General features: G+C 46.7%; 1 protein-coding gene across 1 annotated transcript; it reads left to right on the top strand.

Annotated features, from left to right (window-relative positions):
• The first annotated feature begins 1,902 nt into the window (after window positions 1-1,902).
• OLFM4 (olfactomedin 4) lies at window positions 1,903-25,108 on the top strand. The gene is made up of 5 exons (XM_044448265.1): window positions 1,903-1,989; window positions 7,056-7,208; window positions 13,503-13,715; window positions 14,661-14,814; window positions 24,252-25,108. Exons 1-5 carry the CDS (start codon window positions 1,903-1,905, stop codon window positions 25,052-25,054), a joined length of 1,410 nt encoding a protein of 469 aa, XP_044304200.1. The 3' UTR covers window positions 25,055-25,108.
• The last annotated feature ends 1,091 nt before the right edge of the window (window positions 25,109-26,199 follow it).

Raw genomic sequence — 26,199 nt, forward strand, 5'->3', positions numbered from 1 at the left:
GGTGCAGCCCATCCCTCATCAGCCGTCCATCTCCCAGGAAATGGTCCATGGTTCCCGAATCCACACCTTTCATGTCAGCGCCACCTTTGCAGCCAAGCACTCACCTGCACTACTCTTCTTTCCCTGCCTGTTCCTCTTCCAAGAACTGGAAGGAATGAAGAGAAAACTCCCTGGGCCCCCAAAGTTCTTGACTTTCTTCCCAAAAGCTTCAAAGTCTGGTGTGATTTCCTCAAAGCTCCACTTGGCGGTACCATTTGTTTCGACATGTATAAGAAGGAGGGGATCAGCATTTGTGGCATTTATGAGCCCTGGCAACCCTTCACTCATCTGTCCTCCAGGGAGACAGCCTGTCCAACGAGTCCATGGGTCTTCACGATATACATGTGTTTTCATACATGCAACAGGGAGTCTCTCACAATTAACACACTTCTCTTCTTGTTCTTACAGGCCTTGGTTGACCTCCAGCCTCTGGCTCAGTGTCCTACAGGGTGACTTGTAGTTCTTCCACTGCAGGCTGCCCCCCGGTCTGATCCTCGAGTGAATGAAAGCAGTGCAAGGGTCCACCACTTCCACTGGTGCACAGTGTCTTCTAGCTCTTCTGCTCCTAACCCTCACCCCTTTCCAGGGAATTTCCTCCTCATTTTTCCTCCTTTCAGGATCCTGCCTCAGCTTTCTGTTGCACTTCTAGCTTCTGTACTGAGCTGAGCTGTCGTAGTTCCACTGCTCTGTCTAAAAACTCTTCATCTTCTCCTAGTCCCTTGAGGGCAGACGGCCACTGCTCCAGTGCTCTCACCTTTTCCTCCAACAGGGCTACTGACTTGCACCTGCTGCATGTTCAGGCCATGTTGGGTCATCTGTTGGTGAGTTATCAATTTCCTCTTGAATCCGTGCATAAAAGTTTTCAATTTCTTCTTTTTCCGCAGCATCTGTTGTTGGAGTGTGGACTTGCATGATAGTTGTGTTGGCAAGTTTTCACCCTGGCATTCCTGAACTCTGTGCAGCTAGTGGTTCAGATTTCTTCGCATATTTGATAGGGATTCCCAAATTCCATCTCAAAGCTTATTCTGAGCTGGGGCCTCATCAGATTAGAGCCAGTGTGGTGTCGTGGTGAAGAGCGTGGGACTGGGACTCGAATGATCTGGGTTCGAGTCCCCGCTCGGCCATGGAGCCAACTGGGTGACTTTGGGCCAGTCACAGACTCTCAGCCCAACCCACCTCACAGGGTTGTTGTTGTGGGGATAAGATGGAGGAGGAGAACGATGTAAGCTGCCTTGAGCCCTTTGTAGGAAAAAGGCAGGATATAAATCGCTATATAAATAAATAAATAAAAATTGTTTTTAATTTCAGTTAAAAATCGGCGGTCATTTTCATGTGCTTTTTTCAAAATGCTCCCTTCAAATTTTGACATGTACAATTTTTGAAAGGCAGTCAATTGTGAAATATACTCATTTGGAAATGCACTCACTCTGAAACATGGTTATTTTGAAACATACCCAGTTGCAAACAGATTATGTTAAAATTTCGGACATCCCTGGACCACAAATCGCCCTGAATTCATGTTCAGTCCAGAAGGTGTGGATTGCATATTGCCTTGATTATCGAATGGATAGCAATGAATTTTTCATACAGACCTAATGATGGATAACCTTTAGAATCCTTCTGATAAGATCCCAGTGACTGGCCTTTTCAAGAAAGAACAGAGAACAAAGACAGTAATGTTCTTGATCAGTTGCTGGTGATACATGACTCACTTTGTTGATTTTGTCATCTATTTTTCACCCCTCCAAGAGTTAGTCTTAGACATCCCCCTCTCTTTCCTCTTTTCTTGGAGGGAAATCCCCAGGGTTCCTTATAAAAGGGATTCCCTTTCCTTTCCTTGTTACTTCTGCCTAGGCTGGAAAGATGAAGTTCGTCACGGCAGCTGGGCTCTTCCTTCTCCTGCAAAGTGTAGAGGCTACGACTGTCAGCCCAACCAAGCCCAAATTCGAGGTAAGAGATGTCTCAGGTTGATAAACGCTGCACAGTCTGAATTCACTTCCTTCTGCAGTGAGCATCCTGGACTGGGAAGGCTTCATTGGACAGCAACTTCCAGAGGGGACTCCTCTCTCCAAGGCAGTGTTTGTAGGATCGCAACTGTGGGGTCATAGGAAATAGTTCTCCAAAACAGGGTACGTACAGTCAGGGTGAGCTCTGAATTTTAGTCAAGAGCAGAAGTCCCTGGTTTTCTGTTCCACCTGTTTGGCAAACAGAGCGCAGAAGCGAATGTCAGGGAAGAGGAAAACAAGGGCTTGGTTTCGCTGCTGTTATGTATTTATTATTAACATTTACACTGTGTTTTTGCTCTGAAAGGTAGAAGGGGAAAGGCTTCTGCTACGAGAAGCCGCCAATCTATAAACTGACAACAGGCAGGTGTTCAGAAGAAAGGGGATACATTTACACATGCTTAACCTGGTCAGAGCTGATAAGACCAGATTTGGGGAGCCAAATCTTTCCATGCAGGTAGGAATAACCTCACAGGTGGCCATAAAATTGCAATGGGATGCTCCCTGTCTGTCTGGCGAAACGCGCACCCAAATGAATGCACGGGAAGGACTGTACTGCAGCGTAATGTTGCAGCATTTCATCACCCATTGAGTGAGGAAATGGGAAATGCTCCAGCAACCTGGAATCTTGTCCTGTTGGCCAGGCATCCCTTAGGACGGAAGAGAGCCAGGATGCGGAGGGACACCGTTCTTGCTCCCTTCCTAACCCCTCCCTGTGCTGGGTTATAAGGCACGGGGGTGCTGCTAAACACAGCCTCAAATATGGTAGGGCTGGACATCTGTGCATGTCATTGGGTGTAACACGCAGGCGTCATTGGGTGTGACACGCAGGCATCCAGAATTGGAAGGAGGGAAAGCCTGTGTCTTTTCTTTCAAGCAGAAAAGGTAACTTCAGGGCACATCCCCTTTCAGCCTTTGTCTCCTCCTATGATAAGCAGCTGACCTTCCTGAACACATTGCTCCCGGCTGCAGGATCTAGTGATAATGAAGGCATGGTCTCCCTGACTGAGTTTCTCCAGCCAGCTCTGCATCTCTGCTTACCACTGTGGGTTCTGCAAGCCCACAGCGATCAATTTTTAAAGCTTAAATAGCCCCCTTGAATTCTAATTCCATATTTGCAAACCTCTGCGTACCCAGCGATTCCCCCTATTTCTGGGCAGCCCTGACTCATTTCCAAACTCTTCATCACCAGAGTTTGCCCTCATAAGCTGCCAGCAGGACGTCCAACAAAATTCATCCATTGCCGTGCTTCCCAAGGCTAGCCATGTTTCCATCTGGGATGCCAGAAGCTCTTTGGGGATCCAGCAAGTCAGTCTGTCCAGCTCCCCCACTTGTCCATCTCTCCCCCTCCCTCTCTCTCTCTCTCTTTCTTGGGGGATGGGGGCCCCTTCTGCAAACCAGTGAGTTCTCCTGCTGCTTATTTTGGCCCCACTGGGTTCAGTGTAGGAGCACCGAGCCCTTCTGTGCAAAGTAATGGTGGAAGGTCGATCTTCTGTATAGACATAAAAGTGAATATTCTGCCATCCCCCAAACTCCCCTCACACTGCAGTGTGACCAAGCAGCAGAATCCAGCAAGACTGTACATAGTTGTTTCTTTGCCAAGGGTGCCCTGTTTTACCCCCGTTTCAAACAAAGCCCTTTCTTTCATGGTTGTCAAAGGCAAACGCTAGCAAAAAGCTGCAGGCTGTACTTTTTCACCTTCTTGCACTGCTGAAGATAATAAATGGAAAGGTTGGGGGCATTCCTTTTGGGGCTGGAAACACAAAACCTGACGCTCTCACTGTGAAAGGGGGAAGCAGAGCTTACTCCCTCTCAAAGGCAAAGATCTCCCGTGTGTTTTCTTCCCCCTGATAGCTTGTCTTTTCCTGGGGGAAGCACCTTAAGACTCTCTGGGTTAATATCCAGGGTTGGCGCCTGCTGTACTTTGACAGCAAAGTTGCCTCAGGTGAGGTTTCCTCTTTGTGGAGCTGCAGAATTGTACATCTCCACTTGCAAGTCTGGCTGGAGGAATATGCATTTTTAAAAAGTACATAAACAAATTGTTTGGTGTATTTGTAAGGGGGCGAACTGGTGACTACCTGGTTAGGCACTTTGGAAGGGGTGTCACTGGGAGCAGCTGGGGCGAGGCTGGTAAGAATGGCAAGAATGCCTTGTTTCCTGTTACCCAGAGTAGGATCCATCACCTGGGTTTGGACGAGCAGCAACTCACGGTGGGTAAAGCACATCCTGCAAGAGCTCATGGGCCCTCGGGGTGGCGTGGGCTGAGAGGGAGATGCGCCACCTGTGGGAAGAGGCCTCAGGGGTCGTGCCATGGGAACCCAGTCATGGTGCAAAAGGGAAGCGGCACTCCGGCGGTGGTTTAGAGGGCCTTCCTCACTGCCATCATCATGGCCACTGCCTTCCCTGCCAAGACTAATCAGAGCAAGAGAGAAGGAAAGCTCAAACATGGAGCTGTGCCCAGAAATCTGGATGGCACCCACATCCATGCTGTGCTAGAAACTGCTTAACTTGTGGCCAGCCTCCTCTTCCTCCCCAGGAAGTGCTTCTATGGATCCTGCTGTAATAATTCTCCATAATGTGCCACTTTGTATAATGCACATAGAACATAGACACATAGAAACAGAGCGAGCCAGAAAGGGGTCCTGGGCCATCTAGTCTGACCCCTGACTCCAGCCGGCTCTGGTCATGACATGCCCACCATGTGCACGTGCAGCCTATCCTTGAACACCCGCACCGATGGGCCTTCCACCACCTCCCGTCTCTACCTCTCGCTTGCCTGCCTGTGTGAGGAGCGGATGGACTCTCCAGCAAATAAATTCCATGTTGCATGTACATAAACAGTTTGCCTCATCACAAACCTGTGGAGGATTCAGCCACATGCATTAAAAAGTGAGCAGCTGATGTCTTTTCAAAGCATTCTTTTGCTCATCTGGAATGCAGCTGCTTTGCAAAAGACTTGTGTGCTGTTTACATGCTTTTCTCTTTAGCTTTCCTGCTTCTTCCTTTGCTCCTTAATTCAGTGCAAGATTTGTGGAACTCATGGAAGTTTTTTCAAGTAGTTTCTTTTCTAAAACTGCAACACTTTTGGTTAAGAATAAATGTGATTGGTTGCTTAAAAGGGGTGGGTGGGGGTGTAAAGAAAAGTTCTGTACTTCTCTAATCTGGTCCATCACAGTTGAAAATATTGGCTGCATTCACACAACACGGCAAGCATCCTTGCGTGGTTATCATGGTTCATGGGTTTTTACCATGATCAAGATGATCAAGTGCTTCTATGCTATCATGGTTTCCATCCTTCCTTCTCCTACTGTTGGCATATATTCCATCAGACACTGTGTCCAAAATGCAATCCCAAGGTGCATTGCCCCCTGCCTGTGTCGCCTGCCTCTTTTTTATTGGTCGGCGCATAGTGGCCGGTTGGTTGGAGCAATTCCCGCAGTTGCTGCTCCTCCGAGGGATTCTGCGGTGGTCGCATACCAGGATCATGGAAATCATGACCTTGGATCCAGACAGCACTGCAAACCATGGTGGTGCAGAGAAACCATAGAACAAACCACTGTTTCTTATGGTGGTTGCGAAAGACCAAGCTTACCATGGTGAAATACCATGGTAAGTTGACTGGCTTCAGACAACACCACAGACCAACAGCGGTTAAAAAAAAAAACATAGCTGGCCTGTCACACTAAAGGAATAGACTCTACAATGGGGATAGGCTTGAGTCTAAATGGCTGAGTTCACACAGTCCTCACCCCTAATAATACCCACGAATAGAACCCTTGACTTTTTCCAGTGCATGCCTTATGCACTTTCCCAGCCTCCACAGACCAGTGCTCTGACCCTTCGGTTTTGCTTCTGTGTCCGAAGAGCACTTTCCATGTCTGCTGTTTCTTTTCTCAGCAAGGAGAAGGTGGTATTTAATTATGAAAGCAAAAGGAAGCACGGTGTGTGCTTGTGCGTTTTTTCCCTACTAAAGCACTGAGCCATGCAGGGATGATGCAGCAGGAAAGCAGCAAATGCTTGCCATGTAGTACCTAGATCCCATTCTGCAAAGAAACTGGAAGCAGATTCAGCAGTCCAGCAGCCAATTAACACCCTTATGTAGAACAGTTCTCAGGCCAGAAAATATCAGCTCAAGTGAAGTTCATGTCCTCTTATCTAGGTGAGGACTGGGGCCCTCCACCACTGACCGAGTTAATAAATTGCAAATATTGGCAGGAAATTATGGGGCATTAGATAGACACACAGGCCTCTAAGGTCTAGATTTACCATCCTTGAAATAGAGAAATCCCCAGCACTGAGAAACGTGCATGTTTATTTTGAACGATCCACAGAGCCACAGTTCTGTAGTGTGGCTACAGCAGATTCCATTCTAACCTTTCCTTTGGAGAAAACATCGAGGTGCCATCCTATCAACCACGCCTCCGGACCTGTTTCATATCATCCAACGAAGGGTGGGAGGACCTTTGGAGGCAGCCTTTGCCTCTCTTAAATTGTTTTGTCAGGTGGGATGTTTAGCTTTCCCTTTGAGTTTTTTCCCCCTAGTGAAGGCATTTCAGAGGGGGAGCAAAGAAATCTGGGAGAAGCTCCTCCTTCTCTGAGGTTGTTTTTCAGCCTCGGAGAGACTGCCGACAGTTCTGTCCACACCAGCTGCGAGGGTAGGTGAGGTTGGTTGGATTCCAACTCTGCCTTCCAGAATCAGTGCTATCTCTGAACTTGGGAGGGGGGAATCCTCCGAGTCTGAGGGACCTTGGTAATTTTTGATATACTAATCAATGCAGAATCTTGTTTTTTTCTATTTGCTCAATCTACTATGCTTTAGTTTTTGAACATCAGTCTGAATAAAAAGTGGTTCGCAGTGTATTAATCCATCAGCTTACCCTCTGAAGACTGCATAAATGGTTTTGTGTTTCCATCTGAAGAACAATCGTACTGCTGTGCTTCAAGCACAGTTCGTGTGAATTATCACCTTCCAGGGGGCTTCCTGAAATTTTCCCAACTTCATTGTTCTTACAGCTATTGACCAATGTGACTGGTTCATTGGATGACAACGGACAGTGCCAGTGTACAGTGTATCTGCCAGACACCACCTTTCCCGTAGAGCGGATGGAGAAGCTTGAAATTACAGTTCAGGAGCTCTCAAAGACATTTGACACTGAACTTTCCAAAGTAAGTGATTTTTTTAAAATTAAAAAAACACAGAAATTGCCGGTATTTTGTAGTCGACGCAGGTGTGTCCTAATTTTAATGGAATGCAAGCAGAAAAAAATTCTAAGTGGATTGTGTCCCATGACTTTATGCAACCGTCTATTCTTTTGTGGGTGGTCTGGAAGCTTTTGGTTAGGATTGCAAACTTTGATGAAGTATCTAAGGCTTTCATTGACAATCGCAAGAGCTAATCTTAATTAGTAGGGGAATGAATTGCTTATTTTTTGAGGCTATTTTGGTTAGGATAATGGAAAGAAAAGAAAGGCGATCCTTGCAAGCCAGTTCTTTCAGGGGTGAAAACTCCAGGGGCGCAAGCACTTACTCAGGCTTTGTTTTCCTTGCAATGAAGGAAAGTGTATGGTGTTTTGTGGCACGTGGTGCCATTTATTTGCACATATATGCAGACTGAGCGTAGATGGGTGCTCACAGCATTCCTATCCCAATAGATAAAGTGTGTGTCCTGAAGAGTTTTCTTGTTGTTGTTAGTCACGAAGTCGCGTCTGACCCATCGCAACCCCATGCCACGGACAACACTCCTCCAGGCCTTCCTGTCCTCCACCTTCCCCCGGAGTCCACCCAAGCTCACACCAACTGCTTCAGTGACTCCATCTTGCCACCGCATCCTCTGCCACCCCCCTCTTTCTTTTGCTCTAGAGTTTTCTAGAGCTCAGCTAAGTTCACTCGCCTCCAGCCAGGTTTTGCCTGCGTCTCCCTGCCATAACTTGCCCAAACTACTTGCATTTGCCAGTCTCCAATTCTGCCATTGGAGAGCAGAGAGGAGGTGGAAGAAGACGCATCCATTCAATATGCGTGGGGCAGTAAGAGCCATTGGCTTAACCCCACGGGGATTGACCAGGCTGAGGTTGATGCCACCCAAGCTCTTTTACAGTCGGAAGCTGTCGGATTGTGATGTTATTGCAACTGCTGACCTTGACATGTGAGTGGGGCTCAGGCTGAGCCAAGTGCTCCCACTCTCGGTGCACCAAGGACCCCAGGGATCTGTGAGTGAACCGAGGACATCTGAGAGTGGGAGGCCGTGTGCATGGAGGCTTCCGTGGGACCTGGGCTCCTGGCCACGGGGAAGCTGCCATTTGGACAGCCAGGTGTGCAAACGTTCTCCCTGCGGAAAGTCTTGCTGGATGCGTTCATGCCTGGGGCACCACTCTTTGGCCCTTGCAAGACACCGACGTGGAGCTGCCTGGCGCCTCCCCATCTCTGTGTTGAGGCACTACCTGATAGGGCTGGAAGAGATGAAATGGCCTTCATGAAGAAGGGCCTTCCCTCGAGTTCCAGAGTGCCATCTGTCACACCGTTACTTGGTGAAGTGGGTTCTACAGGGTGGTGGGGGAAAAGCGCTCTGAGAAGCTCCTGAAAGAACCAGCACCCTCCCCAGCCAGGCCCCCACTTGCTCACGCACAGGAGCAACGACTTGGAGCAACTCAGCAGGGCTCACGGATGAAAGCAACGGACACCCTTTGGAGTGACAAGTGAGACTTTATCTCAGGGCCCATCTGAGTTTCTGCACAGAGCAACTTCCCCTCTGCAGCTCTTCTACTCTTATTTCCCAAGAACAGCCATTTCCTACCCCTCCCATGCACCACCTCTGCGAGGCCCAACACGTTTTGTGCGTTTGCGTGATCACGGTTAGCATCGCATTAACCTCTCTCCCGTTGATCAAGCGCAGAGGCAAGGAACCCAAGCGGAACCTCGAGTCGTCCCCCACCACATTCTAGCCTTGGCGCTGGCTTTTTCCTCAAGGACTGCACGGCAGCTTTGGCTCATTATATGGCAACCTATTTTGTGCTTTATTAAAAATCTCAACAAGTTGCCTAGCCCAAGACTTTTTTTCCTGGGCATATTTATTCAAATGCACTTTCTAAATCTAGTAGCTAAAAGGCAGATGATTGGTCAACTTCCTTTTTAATTGGCTGATAGCCTTCCTTGAGGCATACAGCTAATCATATTTATGGGAAGGAGCAGAGCTTGTGGACGAGGGCTTTGGATGCAGAAACCATCAAATAGTTTTACTTCCACTGTCACCTGAGGGGAAGTGGCAAGCCAGCAGCCTCTGGGGAAAACCAAATGAAAGAGGTCAAACAGTTGATAGCTCTTACTGCAGAAAAGGGCAAGAATAGCTTGTTTCCCCCTCTTTCCCTCTAATGATATTTTAAGAGCGAGAAAAATCAACCGTCCTTTCTAATATGCAAAGCTGTGAGACAGTGACATGTTTTCATGATGCCATGATACATCCTAATTAAAGTAAAGCTTCTTAGCTTTATGCTGTTTGTGTTGTTTGCTATAGGAATTCAGCTCCCATTTCCCTTGCAAAATTCAGGAAAACACCCACAAACAAGCCTCAAATTCTGTAATCTGCAGAAAGCTGGAAAAAAGCGCTTTCCTGGCCAAGAACTAGCATTTGACATGGGTTGCTTGATGAAAAATATGCAGGGTTTCAATTAGATGTCCAAGAGAAACGGTTCGACTGCTCCAGGAGCCAGACGTCGTAACAAATGAAGTGTCCTTGAATTAATCAGGAGGAAAGACAGAACACTAAATTATAAATTCTCACCATAAATATTCATAAACTTACTCACAGGATAATCAGGACGAGATAAGAAGTTTACGCATAACAAACCCCACAACAACAGAGAAGTAGCGGAGGAGACAGAAACGGCCTTCTGGAAACATTTGCTATTGATTAAATAATGTTTTTGGAAGTCACTGGAACTCTGACACACACAATTCCCCAAGACTTACAGAAAAAGAGACTTAGTGAGGATAGAAACACCCTCCCCAAACACCCATAACTGCCCGGGTTGAGGGATACACATGATCATTTCCGCCATGTTGCTATGGCTTATCCCAAGGTATGGGATATGGCCAACATATCCACACTTAAGTTCTGGATTTACGGGGAATTATGTTGGCTGTGCAGGAAGTGAGATGGAATCACAACTGAAGGGAACACTAGGCAAGCTGGCCTTGGGCAGATTGTTGTTTTGTCTCAGAGCCTCCAAAGCTGGGGGAGGTGGGCTGAGAGAGAGTGCTTTCCCTGGGTGTCTTTGCCATGCCCAAACTGGTTGCTCTGGGGATGAAGGGAGTCTTGTTTTCCCCTTATCTTTGGAGGGGCCTTGGAACCACCTTCTTAGCAATCTATTGCCAATGCCCCTGCAGTTGTGCAGGGTGTCAGTGTGCTCAGAGAAAAGTGTCTTTGGATCCTGTTCACTCTCTTCAAGTGATATGTGTGTTCAAGATGACGGCCAACTTGTCCCCTGTCACTTGGACAGATAGGCAAATGTAATTTCACAAAATTGTGCCCCTTGACTTGTAGTGGCCAATCAGTTACCAAAAAAAAAAAAAAAAAAAAGGAAAAATCCACACCTGATCCACATTCAAGAGGATTTTTTCTAGTCATTTACACCTGCTGAGGAATCATCTTCAGTTATAAAGTGACTACATAAAAGGCCTTCTTCTCAGCTGAAGACTGATTAGCAATATACAGCTCGGACCAATAGTTCCCCTGAAAGCAAACTGTGTTCTTCCCCTTTGAACCAGTTTCTGATTAAAGTGATCAGTACTGGAAAAGGAACCCCCCCTCTCCAATCGCTATCCCAGCTGTTTGTTGCTCTGTGGTATCTCCGGGCACTTCACCCTAACAGGGTACAGAAGCGTCACACTGGATAGCGAATGACACATCCTTTGACAGGATCTTGGCAGACAACACATCAGGTCAGACATGGAAGCAAAGCGTCTCTACAGGGGTGTTGAAGATACTGACTTAGTTATGACAATTGTTTTCAGAAGGAAAATAACAGCTTTGTCAGGAATGTCCTTTGTCTTTCAGAACCAAGGTCATTTAGCAGAGAGGGAAAATGAAGGCAGCCCTGCATAGACTTGTTCAAGATGAAGATACTGTTCTGCCCATTGTTGTTATTTCCAGTGTCAAATGATTAATGGCTCTTGTCCATGCATTGCTGCTCATCAAAATGGCCCAGAGACAACGGAAACCTTGGTGCTCCACCAGCAAAGGTCTCTACTTTCAGGCATCTGTTGGAAATATTACCATTGGCTCTCTTCATGGGAACCTCTCCCTGGGGTTTGCCTCATGCAGCTTATTCTCTTGATGTAACAGTCCATCAACCCAGTTCTGTTTGGAAGGTTTGCTTCTATTGTCTGAAGGGTTAACTGGAGGCTGAAGCGAGCTGAACACTGTGGGGGGAATAACTTATATGCTTCTGGTTTGGGTTGTCGATTAGCAGTCCAAGAAATGCACAGCCCTGTATTTCTTGAACAGAGGGGCAGTCGTGAGGTTCAGGAACAGAGTTGGATGAAATCCCAAGTAGAAATCTGGGATAGTAGATGTCAATGGAGACAACATGAATTTGCAGGATGATCACCAGAGCAAATCTGTACGAACATTCTTTATTGTTGTCTTTTGTTTTTATTATGGAACCTGAGGTCCTGTGTGTACCCACGGCAAAGGGGCAACTTCCCTCATTCCAACACATCCCCACGTGTCACTTTGCAGGGGAAGCCTTGGCAAGGTTCATCTAATTAAGTCCAACGCTCTTTGCAAGAACCTCGAATTGAGCAGCCATGAGGTGGGCCACCTCTGGGCCACAATTAGTCTTCTGCCCAGTTCTGGGGTAGACAACATCACGGCAATTAAACTGGCACAAACCAACTAAAGTTCTAAGGCAGTGGCACCCTACACAGCCATTGAGTATAGAGGTGCACGGATTCTGTCAGGAATTCTGGAGCTCGGGCAGGGACTCTGGGTCTGAGACTGGATCCAGCGTTTCTACTGGTATTATGATGCCCAATTCCTTGGTGTGCCCCCTGATGCCATCCTCCTCATGCTTGTTCTGCTGTTATATCCTGGATTTCTTCAGACTAGTTATATTTTGGCTTTTTAACATGTTGTGTTTTTTCTCTGGTATATATATCGGTGTGTGCTAAATCTGCAGCTCTGTTCTGGGTCTGAGGAGAGTGGCTTCAGTTTGCTGGAGAGCAGGGGAGAGGACAAGTCTTCTCCAGGCTTTGGCAGAACAGCAGAATCCTGGAGATCCTTCAGTTATTGTCCCACCTCATGGATTTCTCTCCCTCCCTTCTAACCTGCCTGGTGAAAAGGGAGCAAATGTAATGCTGTTGTCATCCAGATGAGGTTGGATGATGGCATCAGGAGAGCAGCCTCCCCGCATCTTCCCACCTCTTCTCCATGATTTATGTCAGGGGACAGGAGCAGCAGCCCACTCTTTCATGTTTCTAATCTCCATTCGTTCAGTTCTTTGCATGGATGGAAAGAGGCTCTGCAGCTTTGCTCTTCAAGGGCTATTTCCCCGTGCACGCACCATTCTTCAAATGCCTTCCACTTCTTGCACAATTGCATTTGTGTATGATGCAGGATCACGCTTTCAACACAGTGGAAACGGTGCTGTAGCCCAAAATGCCATCACCTTATGAAGGAGCTCTTGATGAATGGAAGGGGGCTCTCGTGTAGGTCCTCCCTGGGATTTAATGTGGCCAACGCCCTTCGAGGGTGCCTGCATGCTCAGGCTTCAGCCTCTTCTTTGGGCACAGAAATGAAGGCAGGCAATGATCCAGCAACACCAAGCCTCTGGATTGGCTGGGCTTGGCACGGGCCCCCAGAGGAGCCTGGTATCATCAATGCAGCATCAATGCAGCATCAATGCATTGTCCCATCAATGCAGCAGGTACTGGGACTCAGGGCTGCGGGAGAGCAGACTGAAGTCGAAGGATTCCAGTGGATTCTGTTCCCTACAAGGATTTCCCCACCCATCTCTAGGTGAGAGTATTATGCAGAAGTAGGTCTGACAAGCACAAGGAATTCATTGCACTCCATTGGAAATAATTCTGGGAGGATTAAATCAGATTTCCCCTGCAAAAGGTATGGCTAAGGAACCTCTGTGTTTTGCCGCAGTCTGATGCACTTTTCTATTGAACTCAATAAAAATTGCTGAGAAGAATATAGCTGATCAGCGATTACACTTTTCCTGTCCTGAAGACATTTCACCTTATCTATGCCATTTATCTCTAATCTTTGCCATGTATTTTGGTCTAAAAATAAAGACATAGTTAGATAAGCTTTTGCACTCAGTTGTACCCATGTAATCATATGTTGATCTCCGTGAGATAGCAGAGGTGCATTGAGGCAAAACTTATCTTTTAAAAGATATCTCAAATACATTTGCTAAAACAGAATGCATTTCTCTGTATTTTTTTAAATATATATAGGTTAGTCAGTACACCAAAGAAATTGAAATATATGAAAAAAGGATTAACAACCTCACCATTAGGATTGAGCACATGGAACAAACCAGCATATCTTACACTGAACTGGAGTTCCAGCTGATCAAAGCAGAAATCGCCCAAATGGAGAAACTGGTCATAAAACTGAAGGAGTCCCTGACGGAAAGCAATGTCATCGTTGAGGAGCTGCATGAAGAGGTACGGTAATGCTTTGCCTGGCCCCGTAGTTTTCCCTTGCCCAATCCATGGTTGTGTTCACCCTGAAACGGCTCAGATGGAACCGAAGAGAGAATTTAGCCCTTTCCTTTCTTTCTGTCTGTGCTTGCCCTTAGTGAAGACACTGATGGGATAATATGGCTGGACCAAGGCAGCAAACGGGGGAAGAGCATCAGAATGGCTGAAGGTTCAAAGCACAAGGAAGGGTTACTTTTTGCAAATAGGGTGTTGGAAGCCGTAACCCAGATTTACAACATCCGTATCAGCTAGATCTGAGGTCATCTTGGGCCAATCAAAAGCCCATTTGTGGGGACCTGTGCAGAAAATCAGAAACTGTTCCCTGTGTGTGTGTGTGTGTGTGTGTGTGTTCTGGGGATGCTCAAGAGTTTGGTTCAGTGTTTTCAAGCAAGACAAATTGGTTTGTGGCTCCTGGGTGAATATGAAGATTGGAATGCAGTTACCCGACATTTTTGAGACGTCTCTGAATGTCATGATACCATTATCTGCTCAAAAAATATACCTAAAATCCATACAAAAACACAATGTCATGCATATTGATGTGGAAATGGAACAGAATGGACCTATAAATGGAAACATCTGAAACTGACAAATTCATTCAAATGTCCATTCCATTAGTGATCCATTCAAATGTCTTCAAGGCACCCAAATGCAACAGATCAGTAAAACAACAAAACCATGCAATAAGATCTAATCACACATCTTTTCATTGGAACAGTCTTTGACAGACCAAACATTTCTTTGCACCCCTGAGCACTGTCTGTCCACACAGAAATGCGTTCTCAGAAATTTGTCGTTTTGTAGAATGTTTCTGACTCTTGAGAAGGTTGCTTACCACCAAGAAAAACCCAGTTTGCACAACAAACTTGAATTTCAGGAGAAGTCACCTGTAAAATTTCATTTGCCTAGATTAAGAATTTGACCATCATTGTGGATCAACTGGAGTCACTGGACAAGCAAAACATCCTTGTGATCCGCAGAGAGATTGTGGCGCTGCAGAATAAATTGCGGGAGTGTGAAATAAGTAAAAACCAGACCACTATCATCCCCAGCTTCCCACCTGGTAAGCACTTCTTTTATAGTTTTGTGGAAAAGCACATAGGAAGGGTTTCATCAAGGAAGATATATTTTAATATTTTCCCTTTCTTAGAGTGCAGAATCAATAGACCTATTGTTTTGCATTTTTTAAATGTCTATGCTGAACTGATCTATATATTGATCTCTTTGTGTCTCCTAACATGTCATAGCTCCATACTTGTTTGGAATGAATGAGAAAATGAGCATGAAGTATTGGAATCCTATCCAGGATATTCTGACTCTTTTTATTTCTTGAAAAGATTTCTCTCCCACCTTTTAGTCAAACAATGAACTACAAGGCAGTCTTTTTAAAAATATAAAGTCACAGTATGTCATTTCATGGAACTGTATTTTTAAACCTGAAATACTAGGAAGAACTTTTAAAACATTTGAACTCCTTTTAAAAACAAGAATGTCTTGCAAACCCCACAAGATTCTTTGTGCGGAGTTGCTTCTTTCTTCGACCTTTGTCTCCACTGGATGAGCTTTCCTACCCAGCTTCCCCACAGATGCATAGTTTTATACATCTCTGTAATTTCTCTCCCAATTCAGCATTTTCCTAAGCTGAAAAGCAGCTAATATAGTAATGATTCCTCATAGGAGAGTTGTCCACTCCCTTTATCTTGTTTATGCTCCTCTCCTGCAGCAAGTCTAGCTCTGGTCATTCCTCCATCGCAATATGGAACAAATATTTGGTGCACATGAATCACAATGTTGGCAAGTGTGTTTTCATCCTTTTCTCCTCCTTTCCAATGTGGAGTTTGTCCTTTGCACCACAGCTAATCAACTTTTCATCTCTTTACACTTGATCACGTTGAACCACATTTGGCATTTCCTTAGTTTGGAAATATTCTTTAGGAGTTCTTCTGTGCCCCTTTTTGGTTTTAATAATCCAGTAACATTTGGTATCAACACTAAACCTGACCTCTTTTTAGCTTTTCTAACTACCTATCAGTGGGAGATGATCAGCCCTTTGCGACCATTTCCCATTTATTCCTACACGCCGCTTCCCATTCTTTAATCAGTTCTCAAATAGTAACCGAGGTTCTTCTATTATCTCCCGACTGCAAAGTTTGCTTTCAAAAGCCTTTTCAAAGGCTGAGCATTTCTCTGCTGAAGGCACAAAACCAGGCACTTTTCTTGGACTTCTTCTTTGCAAGAGAATTAGAGATTCCCCCCCCCTTCTGCCTGTCTTTATGGTTCTGTACACTCCATAATACAACACATGGTTTGGTTGTGATACAGAGAGCATTATGAAAACAGACTAGGCTTCTGCAGTGAGTAATAGCACCATTTAGGGAAACAAGAGATTCCTGCCCACCCCCCCACCAAAAAGTTCAGCGAATGGATTTTGTTGTTGTTGTGTGCTGTCAAGTCATCTCCAACTTATGGTGACCTAGGAATGAAAGCCCTCCAAGATGTCCCTGTCTGTGGTGGCTTCCCTTATGGATCAACCCATCTCATCTTGGGTCTTCCCCTTTCCATAGCATGACCATCTTCTAGAATGTCTAATATTTGGGGAAATGGTTTGCATGCTGCACAATCAGTATGTTTACAGTTTGCTGGAAAAAATGGGACTTTAGAAAGCAGGCCTGTGTAATCACAGGTTCAAACAGCAGACGGTTTGGTGTTGGAGATGGAAAATTGAGTTGGTGTCTCTCTTCCACTGATTCCCATGCACTGCCACCCACTGGACACCACTGCCGCCTGCCATGCTGTCTTGGCCCTCCCTCCGTTTCAGCAAGCATCTCGCAGGACTACCCACATGGGTCTGCTCGGTAGGTCTCCTCTCCTGCTGCCTTCCATAATGCACAAGATCTGCCATGCTCAGGACGGGGGCTGCTTTTGGGAATTGCCCGTTTGGGTGGCCAGTCAGAACAAAGGATTGTCTTCCGCAGCTCCTTTTTATGTGCATGCATTTTTCTGGGAAGCATTATTTGCCAGCATGTATTTGCCACAACCTTCTTTTCAATGAGTTCAGATTCCTTCCTAGCAGGATAAATGATAGGATGTCAAGCCGAATTTCCTTGTTCAAACACCTTCTTGAACTTTCTTGCCATGTGGGCACCTGCTATATTTTTTCTCCGAAGGAGGTGAAACCTTTTGTCTGACAGGTTAAGGGATAGGTGGGGAAAGAGTCATTTAAAAAAAACAAACCCAAAATCAAGAGCAGAAACAATACCTCTCAGTCTCAGAGAGGGCATTGAACTCTCTCAGGAAGAGCTGAGAAGTTTTTCGAGTGCTTGAAAGGTATCTTTTGATTTATTGTGGGAGACAGCATGCTGAAGGAGCCCCGTTTCTTCTGAAGCATCTCTTTTGCTTTCAAAAAATACTCCAGCTTTAATATTAGCAATTAGTTCTTCAAAAAAGATGAAAGAGAGATGGAGAGAGAAAAAGAAAGAGGGCGAGAGGGAAGGAGGGGTTGTCAAAGTGGCTTATTTTCCATAAGCGATTGCTTGGCCAACGGGGATAAAGTGAGCAACGATGCTTCGGCTTCCAGGGAGCTATGGGGCATTGAGAGGAAGGCTGGAAGTGGCCGCTCCTACAATGGAGTCTCCATACCAACCAGGTAAAAGGGCCATCCTGGGTCTGGATGGCTGGAAATTCCAAGAAGAGGCACAGAAACCTGACCACAGATCATTGATTCTCCCGATGGTATCAGGTGATTGACTCAGGAACTCCAGGACAGGCTAAGAACCGGAATATTTCACTGTGGCTTCTTGTGTCATGAAAACCCAGTCATTGTGTTGCTTGAACTTGGCACAGGTGGGTTGTTGGTGCGGGGAACAAACCACCTACAACCTGCGGGCCAATTTCTCTCCCTCCTTAGCTTTCTTTTCATTTCCTTTCAGCATTTATGAGAGATGTGCATCTGAGTGGTGGAAACTTCAGGAGGGTGGACAGTTTCCATCAGAAACACAGCTCCGGGGGAAGGCGACAAGCATCCCTTTGCTGAAAATCACAACCTTCTTTTTATTTTCCTAAGCAGCAGTGGCAGCTGTTGGCACTTTATGGCATGCATTTGCATGTGATTTAATCAGTTTGCCCCCGATTTATCTGTAGCACCCAGCTGGCTGGGAAAGAAGAGGGCTTGGCAAGATCTTAGCAGGTCTTTGCAGAGATGCTATTTCTTAACGGGAGCAAGAGGCATGGGAGGGAATCCTACTTCTTTTGGTTGAGTGCTACATTCAAGTATAGTTTAGATTCTGGTTTTAAGTGGGGTTTTATTGTATAGAATGGATGCTATGCACTGCTTTGTTTTATTGCAAGACTTTTCCAAGACCACTTGGTAGTGGATGGTATACAAAGGTTTTAAATAAATACATAAATAAATAAAAGCCAACATAGTCCTTCGCCCCAAGGATTCCCCCACCCCTCGTCACATACTTCAAGGTGCTTTCTAACATGATGAGGATGACAATTTTGAAGACAGGGATTTAAGCATAGCAAAAAAGCTAGATTGGACAGGGAAGCAAACTTATGAAAACTCTATCCTTTCCTGTCCAAACTACCAAGAAGAGATGGGGAGGGGAAGAACAACCTATTATGAGACAAATCAACAATCATTGTTTGGTGTTGGCACAACGGTGCATCCAAGGTGGCTTATGGCCGGGGTGAATTGCTGTTACATGCAAATAACACCCACTATTTTGAATTAGCAGGAAGAGAGAAAGGGATGAATTGAGATTGCACCTGAATACCTAAGCAGGTGGCTTTGAACAGCTCACAGACCCTTTATTCTCACTGAAGCAGGTGAAGAGGTAGTTTGTATGCTCTCCCAGCAGCTTTGGATGCGCCTGCATCCCTCCAGCCCATTTGGGTTCCATTTGCTTCGGATTCATCTTATATTCATAATGTTTGTATTAAACTCGGATGGCTTTTCTCCCCTTTCTTGCCTTCTTTTTTGTCCCATTTCCAGCCCTTTCCATTTTTTCCTCTCTCTCGTGCCTCAGCATTTTGTGGAGGGGGTGAGGTGTGCCAAGCGAATCCCAGGGCTGTCTAGCTTATGAATAGAACGAGAGTAGATAAAGTTAGCAGCTATGGCAAAGCTTTGGAAAGTCGCATCATGAAATGCTCCGTTGCGAAGCTGCTCCCATGGCTGTGCTCAGTGGTGTGGATTGGTCTAGTTTGCAGCAGTGTTCATGAGAAAAATACGTCTTCGATTTTGCCTGCAACTGTCTAGCTCTGTGTACGTTCCGAGATGGAAAAAGCATTTGGCAGGCACCAAGTCACAATCTCATTTTCTGAGGAACATTTTGGCAGTCCGCTGATATTGTTTCCATCTGTTTAACTGTTCACCCGTCCTTCCCTTACCCGCAAATAATCATCTGCCTCGCCTTTGCAATTACTTCACATTGGAGATCAGTGCTACACCAAAGACTGACCTAAGCTGCATTTGACCTCTGGCTTCTGCACTGAATAGGGATGATGACAAGGCCACCAATGAGTGTCGTGGTCTAGGAAAGGAGTCGCATTCAGACCCGTGTGTAAACTTGGCCCCAAGAAAAGTGACCAGGCAGTCTTATTATGATGATCTTTTCTGTTTGTAGCATGTTGCAATCTTAAACAGTTCTCAGAAGTTCTTATTTCATTTATGCTTACACACAACTGAGGGAGCTGGGTCTCTTCAGCCTGGAGAAGAGGAGACTCAGAGGGGATCTGTTGGCGACATGCAGGTATGTGAAGGGGTGTCACATGGAGATGGGCAGAGACCTGGTCTCCCCTGCAGAGGAAAGCAGGACGCGCTGCAACGGAGCAAAGCTCAGGGAGCCAAGGTTCCATTTGGATGCCAGGAAGCACTTCCTGATGGTTAGGACTTCCAGGGTGTGGAATGGGCTTCCACGAGAGGTTGTCGAGGCCCCATCTGTGAGGGTGGTCAAGGACAGGCTGGACATGCACATGGTGGGCATGTCGTAAGCAGAACCGGCTGGAGCCGGGGGGTCAGACTAGATGGCCCGGGAGGCCTGTTCTGACTCGCTCTGTCTCTATGTTTCTGTGTAAATTTCCCAGGGCCAATTGGTGAGCTTCAAATGGAGCAAGCATCTGAGTGATCAATGTGATGTCCACACTGTGTCACGGGAAGGGTTGATGCTGTCTCGGTCCAGTTCTTTGCAGGAGTCTCTGGTTGCACTATAGAGAAAGTCCCTTCATCTCAGATTGGATTTCCCCAACCTGGGGCCATCTAGATGTTTTCAGTTTCACATTTTACTGGCCCCAACCAGTGAGGCTAATGGCCAGGAATCTGGGAGTGTTTGCCCAAAACATCTCCCCTTGAGATCGGCAGCAGAGGCCCTTCTCCGGGAACCCTCCGTGAGAGAAATTAGGAGGGTAGGTACTCGGAGGAGGGCCTTCTCTGTGGTGGCGCCCAATCTATGGAATGCGCTCCCCAGAGAGGTCTGCCTGGCGCCGTCGTTATTTGTTTTTTGGTGCCAGGCCAAGATCTTTTTATTTAAACGTCATTTTAATTGTTAATATTATTTGCTTATTTTATCTGGCCAGGGCAACTTATTTTATATTGTTAATTTGTTTTATATTTTGAATGTATTATATTTTAATTTTATGTTGTGAGCCACCCCGAGGCTTCGGCGAATGGGGCGGCATAGGAATGTTTTAAATAAATAAATAAATAAATAAATAATCGGGAAGGCTCCCAGTTGGAGACAGCTACTTTAGATGGAAAGAGACGTGGGAGACCTCCCTAAGCCTCACCACGCAGGTCCCAGCAAACAGGAGCGCTGCAAAATTGGCTGTGAACTTCCCCAAGAATCCTGGGAAGCCTCCTCTATGAGATGATGGAAGCCGGTGGTGGTGGAAGAGAGCAGCCCAGGGTGTGTTGGGGCACATGGCATGTCTAACCGAGACACATGGAGCTTGCTTGCTGCTTAGGAGCTCGGTCCTCTGGTCTGTGCGGACAGGAGGGAATTTCCTAGAGCTCCCATAGAGGTAATGGAACTGTGCCTCTACGCTCAGGGGCAGTGGCTGAGCGTCGAGGCGGCGGCAGCAGCCGCTGGGTTTCCTGCAGGCAGACGGTTGGCCACTGTGCTCCCGGAGTGCTGGGCCACATGGACCTTTGCTCTGGTCCAGCACTGCTTGGCGGATGCTCCCAAGCATGCAGTAGGCATGATCTGCCTGCTACTTCTCCGGGAGTGTGGACATTCCTTATGGCCTGGGCATTCAAGCGGTCTCGTCACCCAGCTCTGAGCCAGGAAAGCTGTGCTGTCATTCATGGACTCACGGAAGGGCATAGTTGGGAGGGCCTGAGGGCCACCGGGTCCAGCCCCGTGCCCAGGGCAGGTCTCCAAGCGCCACCGTCCCTCTCAGAGGCACCCTGCGTGCCTCCGGTGTGGGAGAGCCCGCCACCTCCCTGGGCCACCGGTGCCAGTGCTGTCCTGCTCTAACGGTCAGCAGGGGCTTCCCAGCGTTCAGCTGGAGCCTGACTCGCTGCACCTTGCATCTGTTACTCCATGTCCTGCACTCTGGTATGACTGAGAAGGTATCTGGGGCTCGCGACGACCTTTCATGTGCTTGCAGAGTGCTCTCATATCATCTTCAGTCTTCTCTTCTTGAGGCTAAGCATGCCCGGTTCTTCCCATCTCTCCTCATAGGGCTTTCTTTCCAGGCTTAAGGAAATACTTAACTAGTGCAAAGCACTGAAAGGAGCCCTTTGTCGTGGGCATTCTGCTGTTTGCAAAATGAGCCAATGCTTTGTTTTCTTTCACCCGCCCAGGACTGTCTTCTAGTTGGCCTGCTCACATTAAACACACTCAGCAGTAGTAGGATCTTTAGAACTTGCACAAGAGACAGATAAAACACCCTGACGGTTGTGCTGTTGTTTTGTCTGTGTTAAAAAGAATGTTTCATAAAGGTTTTTGGATTTTTTAAAAAGAACAGCCTATATTGGATATTGAACTGAAACATTTTTGATATTATTAACTAAACCCGCTTCTAACTTTAATAATTCATGGATTGTTTCATGAATAAAAAAACAAATAAGTCTTTAGGAGAGAGATCTCTTTAAGAAAAAAACCCCAGGAATTTCCCATTTCTTTGTACAATAAATTCCTCTCGGCTGAATGCACATTTTTAAATTTATTTATGAAACGATGCCTGAATTATTAAAATAAAGCTAGATCAGTGCTTGACTTAATAATGTGACAAATTATTTCAGGCTGCATCTATGTGTCTTGCTGAGATACTTTTATACGTTCATAGTCTGAAAGTTTTAAAAACGAAAAATCACAGGCTTGTGCAAAGCATCAATAAGCTTTTACTTTCGAGGTAACGAAAGTGTGGGTGCGAACTCTGCCAGTGCGTGACAGTTGATGATAAGCTATAAACTATTGCACCAACATTCCTGACTTCTCTGCTCTGCAAAGGACATCCAATGGGGTAGAGAAGCTGCAAGATACTTTGACTCGTAAACCCATCATAATCACAACTGGCTCTCTCGCATTGTGCTGAAAATTAAACAGTACACTGACCTGTTACCTCTGAAAATGAGCAAAACCCTCCAGTCGATTCCTCTGTGACTCACTGGTGATTTCTCCGTGTCCCCAGCTCTGATGCTCTGCTCTGCACCTACAACGTGGAGCAGTCCAGAGAGCTTGCAATGACAAGAACGACTGTCCAGTTGTAGACTGCAAAAGCAATCGATGGAATGGGTGTATTTGACTGCTCTTTTTCTCCAGGGTCAATTCTGATCAATGAGAAAGGCCAGGCAATGACCTTTCTTAATTGCAAACTTCCCAGATAAGAAATGGGCAGTTTTATTTAAGAGATATGCAAAGACAATTAAATGGCAATAATGTGTTTCTCCTTTGGTTAGATGAGTCAAAGCTGTCCGTGTTTCTTCCTGTGGGGCTAGGAGAACACCTACTGGGAAGCTTCTAGGCATTAGAGTCTATGGCACAAGTGGCCAGGAAATTGAGTTAAGATGATGTACAAGGGAACGCCATGGTGTTAAGCCACTGGACCTGCTAAACCAGCCCTTCTGAGCTGGGATGGACAGAGACTTCACAGTCGTTCTCTCCCTGGAGTTAGGGAAAGCTTGGGGCTCCGAAGAAGAGGACCTGGATGTCACGTCTGAAGGTCTAGGGTGGATCGCCACATTCCCACTTGAAGGGTTTTAGGTTGATTCTTTAGGCCTCGGGGATTTTAGAAGGATCAAGGCTGATCAGGGAGCTTCTTTCAGAACTGAATGAGGCCAAGTGCCAACTGGAGTGGGGCCAACGGGTCAGAACAGGGCTTGGCAGCCGTGGGTCTCTGGTCGATCCACCTCACTGAGGTCTCCATCTCCCTGATTCAGCCCAGAAGAAAAAGGTGTCCAGTGTGGGAGAGACAGTGGCCATGGAAGGACTGGCCAGCAGACTGGAACACATGTAGTCAGAACGTGAGCCCTGCATCGTCCACACGCAGCCAGCATGTGTGATCAGCAGGCGGTCACCACGCTGTCCGTGCCATTCGGGAGCTGGCAGGGTGGTTTCGTAATAATGTTTGACAGCACGGCTTGTTGTTTCATGCAGATCCGGCCGGGTGGGTTGTTGCCAGGGGTACTGAGCCTCTCAGAATCCACTTTCGTCCTTGTGGGTTTTTGGGTGACTTATGACCTCTGTCAACAAGCAATTCTGGCCAAGACGCACTGCCAAGAACAATTATGCAAACCCCCCGGCATGTGACCAGCACATGCAGAAAACTACATGGCTTGATAATTGCCTGCCAAACAGAAGAACCTGGTCCCTGATTGGCAGCAGGTATCCAGGTGTTTTTCCTGCCCCACTTGGGAATGCTGGTGAGCGAACCTGTGACGTTTGGAATGGAAATTATGTGCTCCGCCACCTAGCCATGGCCCACCTACCTTGGGTCTGGGTCACAATCCTCCACCCCCAAGTAGCCTTCATGGAATGGGGGGAGGGGGAAATTAATTAGTGCATCAATTAATCTATCTTTGCAATTAACGTTACCCTACTTTTAAAACAAAGGTGCTTCTGTGAACAAATCACAGGAAGAGTTATGAGTTCTTGGACATATCCTTCTTCCAGAGTCAACCTAAAGCATCAGAGGGTTTACATGGATTCTTTTAAGGACATGATGCTCCCAGTCAGTTTTGCTTAGGATTATTCGTTTAGTCCATGGAAGGGACCCTGCCTCGCAGTAGCTTCTCTTTAGCTACATTGCCTGCTGCTTATGCATTGGCTAGACCTTTGGTCTATGTGGAGGGTCTTGCATCAATGGGTGGGGAAGTGGGCAAGAGCTGCCCAGGCGGGAAGTGTGTTGGGAACGAGGGTGAAGAAGTGATGACCCTGAAAAGAAGTTTCATGAATGGTGAATGTTTTGGAGGCACCAGGTCTTCCCTTGCCTGAGAGTTTTGCAATCTCGAACGCCTCTTGAATGCATATAAAACACGCTGTTTTTGGTTGATTACAGGAGACTGCAGACACGGCGGAGTTGCCAACATCAGCCAGCCCTATATGATCCAGCTGAACTGGAGGGGGTTTTCGTACAAGTCTGGTGCCTGGGGAAGATATTCGTCTCCCCTTGCCCCTGACCAGGAGCTCTACTGGGTTGCACCCCTGAATTCCGAAGGCAGATACTTGGAATATTATAGACTTTACAATTCTTATGATGATTTATTGCTCTTTAGACACGCAAAAGAATATCAGATTCAATATGGCGAAGGCAGTGGCACGGTTGCTTACAACAATTACTTGTATGTTAATTTCTATGGTAGCAGGGACATAGGCAAGATAGATCTGAGCAACAACAAAATCATTCTGCGGAAAGCTCTCCCAGGTGCTGTGTACAGCAATCGTTTCTCTTTTGCGGGTGTCCCATGGCAAGACATTACCTTTGCCGTGGATGAAAGCGGGTTGTGGGTCATCTACTCAACCGAAGCCAGCAATGGTAACATTGTGATCAGCCGGCTTAACGAAACAACCCTTGATGTGCTCAGCACGTGGGTGACCAAGCAATACCGGCCATCTGTGTCCGGGGCATTCATTGTGTGTGGGGTGTTGTACGCCACGAGGCCGGTCAATACTCGGAAAGAGGAGATCTTCTTCACTTACGACACAAACACCGAAAAGGAAGGCAGAAAGAGCATCATTGTGGACAAGATGCTGGAAACCCTGCAAAGCCTCAAGTACAGCCCGATCGACCAGAAATTGTATGTGTACAACGATGCTTACCTCCTCCAGTACCATCTGGTTTTGAGCGGACCCAGCTCCTAGCATGTGCCGGGCTCTTAGGGCAGTGCTCATGGGGCGCTGTGGCGAAGTGCCGTGCGAATCACACGGCTTGCACGCCTGTTCCACGGCTTGGCAGCATGCGCGTCTTGCCACGTCCCGCTATCACTTCTGTCCAGCCATAGGCCATTTTTAGTATTGTCCCTTCTGGGCTTTGGCTCATTAGCTGAACACGAGAGGCAGTTCCCGACGCCACGATTTCTTTCAGGGCAGTGGTGTAGCTGGCCAGCTTTTTCCTGATGCACCTCCTCACACCCTGCTAATCGCTTTAAGACTTGGGGTAATAAGAAAAGTGGAGCACTTTTAGGTTCCAGGAACAGGGTTACAGCTCTGCTTAACTCCCATCGAAAGCAAGGAGATCTGAAAGCTTAAGCATGGCTGGCCTGCGCTTATTCTGTCAGATCAATGGGCTGTCTGGACTGCACTCCAGCTGCTCAGTAGCACCCATGCAGCTTTCCCTGCTCTTCCTTCTTAAAAAAAAAAGGAAAAAAATGAGGCACACTTCTGTCTGTCTCTTCCACTCTCTCTTTTTCCCGCCTTGCTCTCTTTCCCGCCTCCCCCCTTAGCCTTGCTATTTCCCTTCTTTGCACCGCTGTCCTCACTATTCTCCTTCCTCCCCCGCGCTCTTTAGCTCACTTTGCACCCCACGGAAACCATTTGAGACTAGCCACATCTTCCACAGGAGCCATTTTGTGATGGTGCCCACCACAGTTTCTCAAATCCCCAGAGGTGCTTATGGCTCCTAAAAGGCTGGTGATCCTGGATCAGGTTTCTTTCTGATCTGGTGAGACCAAAATATTCATACAATTTTGGTTTTGACTTGGGAAAGGGGGAAATTGCATTCATTTGTGCTTTTGGGGTTTTAATATCTCGATTTTTTTTGAGAGGGGAGAAGGGTCAATAAATGCAAATTTCCTGTGCAGACATAAAAGTTCTCGTGTTAAGGAGGCCCCTCTCCTTTTGCATTTCCTCAGTTGTCAGACTTCGAGAATGTGCTGGTAGGAGTGTGGCTTTATTTCACCACGATCCGTGTGCTTCATAGAATGCCACTGCTTATGGCCCAAGCACGGCCAATTTGACTTCCCTCGGGCAAGCAAGGATGGTAAAAGCAAGTCTTTACGAGCCTTTTT

Source organism: Varanus komodoensis, unplaced genomic scaffold (assembly GCF_004798865.1).
Source record: "Varanus komodoensis strain SLA01 unplaced genomic scaffold, ASM479886v1 scaffold54, whole genome shotgun sequence".
Lineage (NCBI taxonomy): Eukaryota > Metazoa > Chordata > Lepidosauria > Squamata > Varanidae > Varanus > Varanus komodoensis.